This window comes from Triticum aestivum, chromosome 1D (genome assembly GCF_018294505.1).
Source record: "Triticum aestivum cultivar Chinese Spring chromosome 1D, IWGSC CS RefSeq v2.1, whole genome shotgun sequence".
Taxonomy (NCBI): Eukaryota; Viridiplantae; Streptophyta; class Magnoliopsida; order Poales; family Poaceae; genus Triticum; species Triticum aestivum.
In genome coordinates this window covers 453,251,818-453,265,820 of record NC_057796.1, presented here as the reverse complement: position 1 = coordinate 453,265,820, position 14,003 = coordinate 453,251,818, and the positions used below count along the sequence as shown (strand labels likewise).

Genomic DNA, 14,003 nt, shown 5'->3' with positions numbered 1-14,003 from the left:
AGGTGAAAGGCCTGTTGCAGGAGCAGATGTTGATGTTATGAATGTCTGGCAAGCTCGATCTGATGACTACTCAATAGTTCAGTGTGCCATGCTTTACGGCTTATAATCGGGACTTCAAAGACATTTTGAACGTAATGGACCATATGAGATGTTCCAGGAGTTGAAGTTAATATTTCAAGCAAATGCCCAAGTTGAGTGATATGAAGTCTCCAACAAGTTCTATAGCTGCAAGATGGAGGAGAACAGTTATGTCAGTGAACACATACTCAAAATGTCCGGGTATCATAACTTACTCAGCTGGGAGTTAATCTTCCAGATGATATTGTTATTGACAGAGTTCTCCAATCACTGCCACCAAGCTATAAAGGCTTCGTGATGAACTATAATATGCAAGGGATGGAGAAGACAATTCCCGAGCTCTTCGCAATGCTCAAAGCTGCGGAGGTAAAAATCAAGAAGGAGCATCAAGTATTGATGGTTAACAAGACCACTAGTTTCAAGGAAAAGGGTAAGGGAAAGAAGGGGAACTTCAAGAAGAATGGCATATGAAGAGCAAAGGGAAGGAGGAGCAAATGAAGATATACCTAGATCTTCAAACGAAGAAGCTTGACATGAAGAAAGCCGTGAAGAAGAGGAAGCTTGACATCGAGGAGGCCGCTCAACTCAAGAAGCTAGAGAGCGAGGCAACCAATGTCGGCACAAAAGCCAAGGAGGTGGCACTAGCGATCATGATCGTCGACAAGAACAACATGTCACAGGAGAGAAAGGCTTGGTTCACGAACCGGCAGAAGGAGATGTTCGCCCGCAACGGCATGATCTAGGTGAGACGTCGACCGCGATGGCGGTCCTTTTTGAAGGTTGGCTCCTATGTCGGCGACAAAACTTGTCCCTTTTGATGGCTGGCTCGTGTGCCGGCCGCTGACTTTGTTCCGGCGTGAAACATGTCCTTTTTGATGGCTAGCTCCAGTGCCGGTCGCTGGCTTTGTTGCCGGCATCAGACTGTAGGCCGCCGGCTGTGTTGCCGGCCGGCGTGAACTTGTGCGAACCGCGGCCGCGACTTAAATCCTTGGTTTCTCACTTTTGCATGTACGGGGACAAGATGCGACCGAAGATGCGGCCGCGCGTTGGGCGCCTGGCCGCCGCATCCACAAATCCGGGCGGACACGGCCCCATTGCCACCACTAAACGGACGAAAAAGGATGAAACAGACGTCCTTTTAGGGCCGCGTGTTGGTGTTGGCCTTACCCGACCGGTGAAGTGGAGTGGAGTGAGGAGGAACCAAACAATCAGGTGGCGGCACGTACCAGAGGGCCCGACGTTGGCACTGGCGACTGGCGGCGGAGGAGTGAGCGGCAACGCTGGCCAACGAAGCGAAGCAATGCATCGGACTCGCGCGGCAATCGACCTGCGTAGGAGTAGTCTCTCGGTTTCTGCCGCCCCGCGCCGCAGAACGGCAAAAGTAAGCGCGCCCTTCACGCCACGCTCGGCTTTCGGTCGCCGCATCGGCATGGACCCTCACGAATCCGTATCCTCGCGAACGCCACTTGTCCACAGCTGAGCCGGCTCCGACGTGGCTGGACACTGTGGCGACACGGTGTATGCCGCCGCTGAGCGGGGCCGCAGCCGGTGTCCTGGACATCGCGTGTACGGAGCAGCAGCCGTGGTTGACGACGTGCCTGCATATGGACGGGGAATCGAATATTCCTGCAGGCCACATCCTATTCCGATGTCTGCAAGGGCAACGGCGCATACGATGCCGAGGGCGAGGAGACACGCGCCAGATATTTACCCGGAATCTTCTCTCCGGTACTACGTCGAGGAGCCACCCGCGTCCACCACGAGCTTTCTTTCCCGGCGATGAAAGGGAACTTTCCCGGTGAACCGTAACCAGCTGTGAAATTGGAGGGATCGCGCCTGTGACCAGCTGTGAATTCTTGCTTCGGGCTAAAGAGAAACTGGTGTCGGGATGTCGCTCAGGAGTATTTCCGTCGGTCTTGGTTCTAGATGGATGTTGGGGGCAGGCAGGTGCACACGAAACAGTCCGGCGGCGCCGCACCATATAATATACAGTACAGTGGGTGCAGTGCACTGCGTCGGTGGACTTGGCATGCCGCAGTGGCAAACGACCAACCGAGGAGATCCCAACTGGCCAACTCCGCTCCCTTCAGGTGCGCCCGCTGACTTCCACCCCCGATAAGTTTACACACGCGGACCCATCACAATACTGTGTTTCACACACCTCGTCTCGCTATGAGCGACCAAGACTTTGACAACTATACCGCTCACAAAGATTGCACCTTCCAAGAATAATCGGCTGAGCAAAAAACACTCGCACTTTAATGGTTTGACACGGTTTAATAGTTTTCCTATTCGGACACGAGATAATCTGACGCGGGCTAGGCAGAGGCGCAGCGCGAAGCTTGGTCAGGTCAAGCCCGGACCGCGCGTTCCCACTCATAGAAGGAATCCCGCCGCCGCGAGCGCGTGCTCGTGCTCGAGGGCCTAAACAGCTTTCTTCCCACGCCTTTTTGCTTCCGGATTTACTAATCCCCACACACGCCATGTTCTAAACCTTTCTTATTCTCCACAAGTGCAAAGCCTTCCTTTCTCCCCCCTCCCCGTCCTATATATACGCACACCCGCCAAAAAAAGAGAACCCATCATCAATTCAGCAGGCCACAAGCAAGCTCGACAACAGAGTACCAACACCAACCACAACAACCCCAATTTGCAACGCACATAAGATCAAGATGGCGAGCAAACAATGGACGCGGGTGCAGACGATCGGCCGCGGCGCGTCGGGGGCCGAGGTCTTCCTCGCGTCGGACGACGTGTCGGGCGAGCTCTTCGCGGTCAAGTCCGCCACGGCAGCGTGCGCCTCAGCTCTTAAGAGGGAGGAGGACCTCATGTCCTGCCTGCGCTCCTCGCGCGTCGTCTCCTGCATCGGCGGCCGCGCCGCCCGCGACGGCTCCTACCAGCTCTTCCTCGAGTTCGCCCCGGGAGGCTCGCTGGCGGACCGGGCGGCGATCGACGGGGGGCTCGACGAGCGCACCGTCCGCGGGTACGCCGCAGACGTGGCGGCCGGGCTCGCGTACCTTCACGGCGCCGGGATGGTGCACGGGGACGTCAAGGCCAGGAACGTCGTGATCGGCGCCGACGGCCGCGCCAAGCTCGCGGACTTCGGCTGCGCGAGGAAAGTGGGCGCTGGCGTGCCGATCATCGGCGGCACGCCCGCGTTCATGGCGCCGGAGGTGGCGCGCGGCGAGGAGCAGGGCCCCGCGGCCGACGTCTGGGCGCTTGGCTGCACGGTCGTCGAGATGGCCACCGGCCGCGCCCCGTGGAACGGCATGGACGGCGACGCGCTCGCCGCGCTGCACCGGATCGGGTACACGGAGGCCGTCCCAGAGGTGCCCCAATGGCTGTCCGTCGAGGCCAAGGACTTCCTGCGCCGGTGCTTGGTCAGGCAGGCCAGCGACCGGTGCACGGCGGCGCAGCTGCTGGAGCACCGGTTCTTGGCCTCCGCCGTGGTCGACGCGAAGCCGCAAGCCGTGGAGAGCAAATGGGTGTCGCCCAAGAGCACGCTGGACGCGGCATTCTGGGAGTCGGAGTCAGACACCGACGAGGCGGAGCACGACAGCGCGGCCGAGAGGAGGATCGGAGCATTGGCCTGCCCTGCCTCGGCGCTCCCAGAGTGGGACTCCGACGAGGGCTGGATCGACGTCCTATCCGCACCAACGGAAGCAGTTGCCGTGCCGGCCAAGGAGACGACCGTCATCATCGTGGACGACGCGATCACAAGTGAAGAAGAATCAGTAGATGCAGAGTCCGGCTTTCTCGACATTGCCGTTGACGTAGAGCACAGCAGCTTCCTCCACGCAGGAGAAACGTACGAGGCTGATCCAGTCGTTAGGCATTGTCAGTTTTTGAAGAGTTTTGTTTCTGGCCAATTAGTGCCATGTAGTAAATTGTTAGTGCAAACAGTACTGTGTTGCAACATAATCACTGATGCAATCGAATTCGTTGTTACACAAACAGTATCCTGCTTGGCGCTGCTCCTCTTTTTTGTCTCCGCTCATAATTCTGCTCCCCATTGCGACGTCAACGAATTCAAAGAAAAATTAGGCTGTGTCCGCCGAATCCGATGGGTCGACAATTTCGGGGGGAAATTAGGTCACACATACAGTAACTAACAGCACGTGGCGTGGTGGAGGAAAGGAAATCCAGCGTGGACACAGAGCTCGCGCGGCACGCCGCCGCACGGTGAATCTTCCACCGCAGAAAGGCTCGGGTCGACGCGGCAAGCGCAGCGTCACTGCACTGCAGGCGTACTGCTCGAATGGATCGTCGACACAAAGTGCTGCCGCACGGTGAAAAACCTATTGTTTTTACGTGGGTCCAGCAGACGGAGTGGACGGCCGACGAGCGAAAGCGAGTCAAGCAAGCGTCCCGTCCAGAGATTGCTTCGCCGGGTGGAGATGGAAACAGCCACGAGCGCCACCACCCCTCCGGTGTCCTCTCGCCGTGCGCTTGTGGATGGCGTGTCGGCTGTGCGCCGGCGCAGTCTTTTTTTCTTTCGAGTGGGTGTGCCGGCGCAGTCGACACGTACCCCCAAACCATGCTCCGCATGTTTCTAGACTGATGAGAACTGGCAGGCTAGTGTTTATCTGTTTCTCTCATGAGTTAGAGCAACTCTAGCAGATCCCGCATTTTGCCGACCCGTAAAATGTGTTTGCAGGTCGCACGGGGGCGATTATGCAGGCCGAAAATTGCGGCGGTGGACTAGAAACCGCAAACGGACCCCTAAAATTTAAAAAAAATTGTTTCGTGCGAGAAATTTAAACAACAGCTCGCCGGAGCTCGCGAGCATACATGGTTCTTCTTCGCATAAATAAGTTCATACACACCACATACATACATAGAGGTTAGATATGCTAGACAGGGCCTACGCTACCGCATCACTGCAACAAAATTGAGCTCACCGGAGCTCCTGCGGTAGCTGCCCACCGGCGGCGATCAGTCGGAGTCGGAGCCGAGGTCGACGAAGAGCTTCGCCTGCTCCTCCTTCATCACGCGCAGGTCGGCCTCCTTCGATGCATGCGCCAGCGATGCCGTGAGGCCCGAATCGAGGAAGAGCCGCTCGTACTCGAGTTCGCGCCGGATGCGCTCTTCCATCTCCTCCTGATCCCTCGCCGACCGCTCTAGGACGACGCGCTCGAGGAGCTCCTCCTGCCCCGGTGGGAGGTAGTCCTCGGGTCCGATGACGCCTCGGCGCGGCGGCGCATCGGGCACGGCCTCCTCCGGCTCCCTCTTCACCGGAACGAGCCGCGAGCTCGATGCGCCCGCGGATGAGCTCCCCGCGGACCAGTGGCCGGATGAGCTCCCCGCGGACCAGTTGCCAGAGGAGGCGCGGCGGCGACGGGCGCGCTCGAGCTCGTACTCGTCGAGCTCGTGCCGGTCGAATGCCGGCGGCGGCCGGGCACCGTGGTTGAGCCACCGACGCGCCCCCCGCTTGCGCGCGGTGTCAGATCCGGCGCGGCGGCGGCGCTCCGCCTCATTCCCCGAGTCGGCCATGGTGGTTCAAGGCTCGCCGGCGGCGAGAAATCGAGCGGCGCGGTGGGGAATTGGAGGGGAACGCGGCGGCGGGAGGATAGGGTTTCGACCCGCATCTGCCCCGCAAACCCACAGTTATAGTGCCTCGGGGGTTGCGTTTGCGGGCTGCGGCAAAAAAAATTACGAGCCGGACACCGATGCGAGCTCTGGTCTGACCAGAGAAATGAGCCGAGCCCGTATAATCGCCGGAATTATGCGGGTTTGCGCCAGATGCGGGGTCTGCTAGAGTTGCTCTTAGTCGGCATGCCGCATGCAGAGCACAAGGACAAACACGATGTAAAAAAGTGAAGCCGATTCATGCCGGTGGCGTCGGTGCGTGAGGGCCGGCGATCACCGGGCCGTCCCTACACCAAGCCGTACACGCGACCGGAACCTGCTCTCACATGGGCAGATGGAGCGCATATTCTGTTTTCTTTGGATTTGGTCCAAGATATTTATAAACATTTTTCATAGTCTAGGTATTATTCTGCTTGTTGTACTAGTATATATCAACTTGCGATTGGTGCAAAAATCAACGAGCATACTCCTTTCGTCCCAAAATTCTTGTGTTAGATTCGTCTAAATACGGATATAAATACAAGTCATGGAACAGAAACGCACGCTAATAAATCAACTTGTTTCTAGCTTTATACTAACACTTTTTGGTACTACCTCCGTCCAGAAATACTTGTCCTAGAAATGGTTGTATCTAGACTTATTTTAGTTATAGATACATCCATTTTATCCATTTTTAGAACAAGTATTTCCGGACGGAGGGAGTACATGGTAGAGTTGTAAGCTTCATTCTTGCATGATTAACAAAAAATTGAATGAAACTTGATAAGGCTCTGTTCACCCCTCTAGTCGATTGAACTCCACCGCCATTTTTGTCCCTCGCTGAAGAATAAAATCTCACTCTTATTTTTTGTTTGTTTGAACCTTGTGTTGCTATAATAAGTAGTGCTCACTCCTTTCCAAACTACTTGTCGAGGTTTTACTTTAAAAGTAGTATATTCGTTGTTTTTTTAGGTCATGATCCACGAATAGAATGATTTAATCAGCTTACTCCAAATTGCACAAATCAATCATCAACAAGATGAGGCACCATCCTATGAATTATACTCTCGGACTAAACTCTCTCAATCAAACTTGTTGGCATATCGAATTATAAAAGAACTAGCTAATTGCATGTGTGTTGCAACGGATGGCATACATAGTTTAGTGGTCCATATCAATTGTGCCTCCCGTATACCTTTCACCCCACTATCTCCGCCCCCAATCCACATATCTCAATGGCTCATTCGGTTACAATCCCCTTCCACTGTCACCCATACACGCTTTGGATAAATAAAAGTGGAATTAAATCAGTGGGAGTATCACGTTTCCAATTTGCCAAACAAAAAAAAAAACTAGTGTTCATATTACTAACCGAAGGAGATGTGATGTTGGGCAAATAAGTTTGGAAATAAATAAGTGGGCGGGGATGTGATGTTGGGCGACAAAATTGGAAATAATTAGTGGGCTTACTGTTTTTTCAATTTGCCAACAGAAAAATAATAACATTAGTTACCATATTATGGAAGGTAGCAGATGTGATGTCGGGCAATTGAAATTGGAAGTAAATCTGTGAGAAGGGGTGTAATCAAAGGAGAGAGAAAAACCTTAAAGGCGAGGAAGGGAACGACCTACTCCCCTTTAATAGTAGAGATATAGGACAACCACGTGACACGTGTGGTAAGCAATCCAAACTATTCAAAAAGTAGAGATATAGGACAGAAGCTCCCCTCCTTGAGATCTTTCTTTGTTTATAAATATATCCCTAAATTATTGTGATACAAAGCACCTCAACATAATATAAGTCACTCCATCCGCTTACATCAGAAAGAAGTGAAAAATCCTTTCGTCCCGAGGGTTTGAATAGAAACCACCACTTTTTAACCTTATCGTCTGTCTTCTCAAAATCAATTCAGAAACCTAGTACTCCCACCTTTTTTCTGATGGATCTTGTGAATGTAATATTAGAAATCCTTCGAAGATGCTTTCTTGGACAAACCACGTGGTCAGGAACCTGCTTAGATCTTATTGTTGCCACCTTGACGAGTATTCAGAAATAGTTAGGAGACAATTGGGTCGGAACCGTCTAATGATCATGGTCTATTTACGTCTTGGGTGCAAGGTAGTTGCCACCAGTTGTGACCATATAGTGACATGTCGCCGCTTGAAATTCATGGGGAAAAAATCATCATGCTATCCATGACCGCATATGAGAATATCTACTAAAACTCAGTTGAAAATCCATCTGGCATGGTTACGATATATCCACCTTTCCCTTAAATGGGGCCGTGAGGAATTCATTTTCTACCGCAGATGTACTCACTGATGTTCGGCCTTTTGAACTAGTAGTTGTTAAGTTCACCTCTAAACACAATAATGAAACATGGACACTAATTACTGTTTATGGGTCAGGGGGAGGCTAGAGACAACTTTGTAGTTTGGACATAGAGCATCTACGGCTGGATTTGACAAATCTGATCCCTCAAACGTCCGCAGACAAGATCGGGCGGATCCGCGGATAGTGATCGGTCACGCATCAAATTAGCCACTCTGCATATGAGTCTCTCATATTTCAACCCCTAAATCCATACAAGGCATGCAAAAGAAATCCTATGTGCTACCCTAGCTAATCTTCGTAGTCGGAGATGTCTACGACGTCGGTGACGGCCGCGTATGAGGGCTCCAGCTCATCCTCCTCCAGCTCGACCTCGTCCATGTAGGCGAGCATCTCCGCCTCCTCCGCGGCCTGCTGCGCCTCCATATCCTGCCGGCGACGGTGTCTGGTCTCCGCAGCCGACTCCGAGCGAAGGGGATCGAAGATGGCCTGCTGCTCCGCCTGCAGATCCACGTCGCCAGCGTCCCCCACATCGTCCTCCTCCTTCGGATCCACTGCATCCGGAGGTAGCCCCGCGGCGATCCAGGCTTCGCGCCTTGCCCCAATCTACTCAAGGAGCTCCAGCTGGCGCTCTGGCGTTAGAAATGGGCGGCTCCTCACCCGGCGGCGTGGGGGCATGGCTACTAGGCGGACGGGGAGTGGAAAGTGGCGGCGGCGACGAACAGACGGAGGAAAATGTGGATGGTAGGGTTTCAGTGCTGGCGGTCGACTTAAATTGCCAGGCTAGGCACTACACGGCCCGCCGGAGCGGCGCCACGCGGCGACATCGGTCCGACGGAGAAGACAAACTTCGGACTGCCGGGTTTCCGGGCAATTTCGCGTGGGACTCCGCCGTCAGTCCGACGTGGCGGGCGCCCGGACGCCCCATATCCGTTCCATATTTGTGCTGAATATGGGGGTGCAGGTCAGCCCGGACGTTTGAGGCCCGGTTAAGACTTTCGTGTGCGTCAGATTTTCACGACTGGTCTGTGGCCGGACGAGCCACCCGGACGTTTGAGGCCGGTTTGGGCGTCCGGCTGTAGATGCTCTAAAAACCCAGCTTCTGTTGGATGATGTTTGGTCTGATCATTGGACGTGCAACCAGCCAACGATGCATATCTAATCTACCCACAGGCCACAGCTAGTCGCGTCTGACCGTGCTAACGGTAGCTGCGTACGTACCCATGCACGACGCGCGGGCGCAAGTGGAGTGGCCGCGGACGGCGTCGATCGAGGAGTCGCTACACGCGCGCCACTGCGCTTTGCACATCGTCGTGCTTGTCTGTCCGCCAAGCGAAGCGATGCCAACCCGGGCCGTGCTGCTGCGCCGTGTGTCGCCGATTCGCCTCAGTGCGCCGCGTCGCTGCCTATCTTTCTGAACGCCCGCATTTGTGCCGCACTTGTGTGCGCTCCTCTCACCGCCTTTCTCCTGCGTTTTACGACAACGGGCGAGTGAAGAGCCACGGAATCTTGATGGCCCGGTGCCGTACACCTCCCTGTCGCGGGGAATTGGGCGCGTCACTGCTGATCGCGAACCGATTCAGCGTCACCGGTGATCATAGGCCAACTGTATTGCTTCCTTGTACTCACAAATTGCGTACTCTGACAAGAAAACTAACTAGAGTAACACAACTCAGCACATGTGGGCAGCGCCACGGGCAGCCATGTGTCCCGGCCGGTGCTGCGGCAATAGCGTTGTATCTGGTGCAGTTTGGTGGGCTGCAATCCAACATTTTGCACAGCGCACATGGCGCCACCCGATCGACTCGCCGCCTCTCATCATGACTGGAGCCGCTGCGTTTTCCGAAGTATCAGACTACTATGTTAGTTGGGAGAACATGAGCGTTCTCACAGCTCAGCGAGTCTCGGCCGTCGGATCGCATTTTTGATGCGTTTTGGGCCGTCTGATCTTGCCACCGGATCACCTCGGCCGTTGGATCCGACCGGAACACTGCTACAATGAATAGTACGGCAACAATCGTGCCACCGCGGGTAATTCCAGCGCCCCCCGAAGGGCAGTTTCGTCATTTCGCGTCCTCCGGTATAAAAGTGGCCCGCTCCTGTGGAGATGCCCTAGCTGTCGCTCCTCTCTCACTCGCGTCGCTCCTTCTCTTCCTCCCACGCCGCCTCCCTCTCTCCCTCGAAACCCTAACCCGCGCCGCCTCCCTGCCCCGCCACCGGCCGCCGCCGCCGCTCACTCGGGCACCCATCCACGACCTCACACCGCCCCTCTCCTCTTCCTCCCGCCTCACCTCTCTCTCTCCTTCCAAACCCTAGACCACCTCCCTGGCCCGTCCCCGTCGCCGAGGAGGAGCTCACGCTCGGGGAGGACGAGGAGACGGCCGCCTCCATGGAGCGGCAGAAGGAGGAGGGGCACGCGACGGCGGCGACCAAGAGGCGCATGGCGCAGCCGACCAAGAAGGCCGGGAACATGGCCACCGGCGACAAGGAGCCCGAGTTCCTCGACGAGGCATCCTCGCCGACGAGGCCCGCTACAGGGATGGATGAGAGGGTCTGAGGTCAGCCCAGTCCCTCGCCTTCTCTTGCTTGTACGCCGCAGCCTGTGAGTGCCAGGAAGATGAGGAGGAGGCAGAGAGGGAGATGGTTCCGTTTGTTTACCCGTCTTTTATAAGTTTGAGATCTCGTTTCGTTGCAAGTCCCCTCTGTCTGTTGACTGTTCGAATTGTGGGCTGACATACACACCACAGTAGTTATTTGTAATTCCATTTGATGGCTGGCAGGTGGATATTCAGGTCAGGAAGCTCTACTGCAACAACAGGGCTGACCCGAAGCTACCAATCAGCGTGGAGGATGCCGGACGGAGTGCTGAGGAGTTTGCAATAGCTGAATCAGTATGTCAGTCTACACAATCTGCGTATTTGCTTGCCTCCTCTTTGGATGCATAAAGGAGGAGGACACGGATTGTTGCTCCAATCTCCGATGATGATATCTGGGTTCAGCTAATGGTATCTTGTTGTTTTGCAGAAGGGAGTGCCACTTGTCCATGTTGGTCAGGACACACGCTTGGACTATCGAGTTATTGATGTCCGAACACTGGCAAATCAAGCCATTTTCCGTATACAGCATCAAGTTGAAAACATTGGTATTTGTTCTTGCCTTTAGGACTGCTGCTATCAGTGATGTGTTGATGGACTGAGTTTGCAGAACTAAACATATCGTGTTATGTAATTTTTTGTGTCGCTTAGCTAAGATATTCTACTTCGACACTGAATTAAACATATCTAATCTGGTGAACCCTTTGAGTAGTTGAGCCAAAGCATGCCATTGGCTGGGCTGCTGAATTGGGATTTCAGTGATCATTTTGGATGGTTGTTTAGGTGGAGTGTGCCTGAGCAGCCACCGTAGCGGCACTTAGTGGTGGACTGTCGTCGCTTGTTGTATCGTAATGACGTGGACGGACGCTTCTATAATTATATACATGCTTGTGTGTATTATAGAAAAATAAAATCTTTCAGTCTCAACCTATAATCATTTTGTACAAAAAAAGCCTGCACTGTGCTGGACTTTTAAGTTACTTTCAGATACAAATTTATTAAGTGATCTTAATGTGATGCCTGCAGTGCATGCCATACAACTCTGTCTGATTACACTATTGATCAAATTGAGTTTAACATTCTGCATCCAATATTGGATTTATCAAGCCAATGCATATGCTTTTACAAAAGTTGTTTTGTGAAGGCTTCAGACATTATTTTCTATGCATTTCTGGAGCATGTGATGTTTTTTTCATGCTTTGAGTCTAAATATTTACCATTGTCCATGTCCTCTACTTCCCTCCACCAGGTGAAAGCAACACCATCGGCGTTCGTCGCCTTCATCCTGGACCTCCCCATGTTGTCTCTGTACCCAATGGTACATCATATGCTTCTCCTCCATGGTCGATTAGCGAGGTGTATTTATGCTCACCCCTTTTTAGTGTTTGGTAAAGCCGATGGACTGCAAACATTATGTACCCTATATGGTTGCCTTTTGCCTTTTTAGTGCATAATGTGTCATGACAGGTTCTTTTCCTGGAGATATCGAGTTAGTTTGCCAATCAAGGATAGCCAATGATCCATTTATTATAAGATGCCCTGTTCGGCTAGATGCTTGATGTTTCTCTTCAATCGTAAAATTATGCTAGATGCTTGATGTTTCTCTTTAATCAGAAAATAGCGTATAACAAACATTTTCATTATCTTTGGCACTTATATTGTCATGATATTAACTTGTGCAGCAGAGTTTTAAAATCAGAATGGGGCAATAAATGTGTCTACTATGACAAAGTGAAGACAAAACGAATGCATCAAGTTACTAATGCAGTGGTTTTCAAGGTTGGACATTGATATCAACTATGATTATTTAATAGAGAAATTCTGTTCATATGAAGCGAAAGAAAAGCATGCAGTACCTTACATTGACAGTGATTATTAGGCCATTGCGGTACTTCAAATTCTGATAAAGAATATATTTCATGACCGAGATTTGGGATTTGGAGAATCTCAATTCTGATATGTACATGCATCTCCTTTTATTTTGTCACGCTACTGAATGTTTTGATATGGGACTACTTACTCTGTGTATCTCTTATAAATAATAAAATGGTCTATATGTAAAGTTTTCCTATTTTAATTCTATTATGTTGTTGATGATGAATGGTTCTGGAATTTGGAGATTAACATTTCATAATCTCATGTGCTAAATTGGATGCTACCTTGCTTTCAGCTTTTATAATCTCATGAGCCTGTTGAACTCAATGATGTTATTCTTTTGGACAGAGTAAATGTTTCTTCTTACCCTTTAACACTATAATCGGTTGCGCTGTTATATGTGTTAAACTTGCCTTTATACTAATGCATCATGTTGTTTGATCTTCCATGGCTTACAATATCGTTGGGTCCGGCACCCTCGCGTCAAGGCGCGTTACCGATCTAGTATATAGTTGCATCGACAGCTAGCATTGTCGTGTTCTTTTTATGTTGACGCCACGGTGCTCATCTCATGCTGACCTGGGCCCGATTTCTCCGAGGAACGTGACGCCCTTCCATCGATCATGGGCGATCATTCGTTGGTATCATGGGTCTAATGATTGGTACCAGTAGACATTTTTAGATATTATGCGATTGTAGATACCACTGACGTGAAATTTGTCTTCTCAAGACCGTGACACTGTTTTTTAAAGAGCAGGGAGGCACCGTGCCACTGTTCAAAATGATAACTGCAATAATCATCCCTTCTCTTAGAGTATTTAACCAAAAACTATCACAATTCGTGGACCTGTGACCACAAACTACCACTTTACGAATTTGTGCCGAAAACTATCATTTTTTTTGCTAATCTATGACTAAAAACTACCATGTCTGTAAATCGACCGATTCATCCATTTTAAACACACTTATGACAGACTGGGCCCATCCGTCAGGACTGAAAAAGTCAGCACCGTTAACTTTGATCGTTAACATGTGGGGCCCACATGTCAGTTTTATCCCCTTCCTCTTAAATTCCCCATGGAGGATTCAGATAGGGGGTTCCGTCGCCTGCGAGCTCCGGTGGCCATCCTCTGCACCCGAGGCCTCCCCAGCATGCTCCGGCGAGGCTGAGCGCCCCCCCCCGAGCCCCTGCCCGTTCCGGCAAGGCCGAAGACCCTTGTGCCCGTGCTCCTACCGGCTCCGGCGAGGCCGAGCCCCTCATGCCCGCACCCCCGCCCGCTTTGGCGAGGCCAAGGCCCAGCGCCACTGCCCGCTCCGGTGATGCCGAGTCCCCGTGCGCGCACGCCCCTGCCCGCTCCGGCGAGGCCGCGGCGTTGACCTGCTGCTAGCCAAGGCAGATGCGACGGGAGGCGTCGGCGCGATTCGACAGGAGACAAACTCGAGAGCGGCGGCGTTGACCTGCTGATGGCCGAGGCTGATCGATTCGTCAGCGTACGGCCGTGCTGCGGGCGGTGGGCTCCTGCCTCGCCCTCGACCTCCTCGCCTCCCTGTGCTCT

The 14,003-nt window shown here is 52.6% G+C and overlaps 1 protein-coding gene across 1 annotated transcript; it reads left to right on the top strand.

Moving 5' to 3' along the window:
- The first annotated feature begins 2,624 nt into the window (after positions 1-2,624).
- Positions 2,625-4,190, top strand: LOC123160522 (mitogen-activated protein kinase kinase kinase 17). Its single transcript, XM_044578337.1, has one exon. It carries the CDS (start codon positions 2,751-2,753, stop codon positions 4,188-4,190), a length of 1,440 nt encoding a protein of 479 aa, XP_044434272.1. The 5' UTR covers positions 2,625-2,750.
- Positions 4,191-14,003: the final 9,813 nt, after the last annotated feature.

What these genes read in the sequence shown, in the direction of transcription:
- LOC123160522 (XM_044578337.1), top strand. Translation starts at nt 2,751, where the DNA reads ATGGCGAGCAAACAATGGACGCGGGTGCAGACGATCGGCCGCGGCGCG.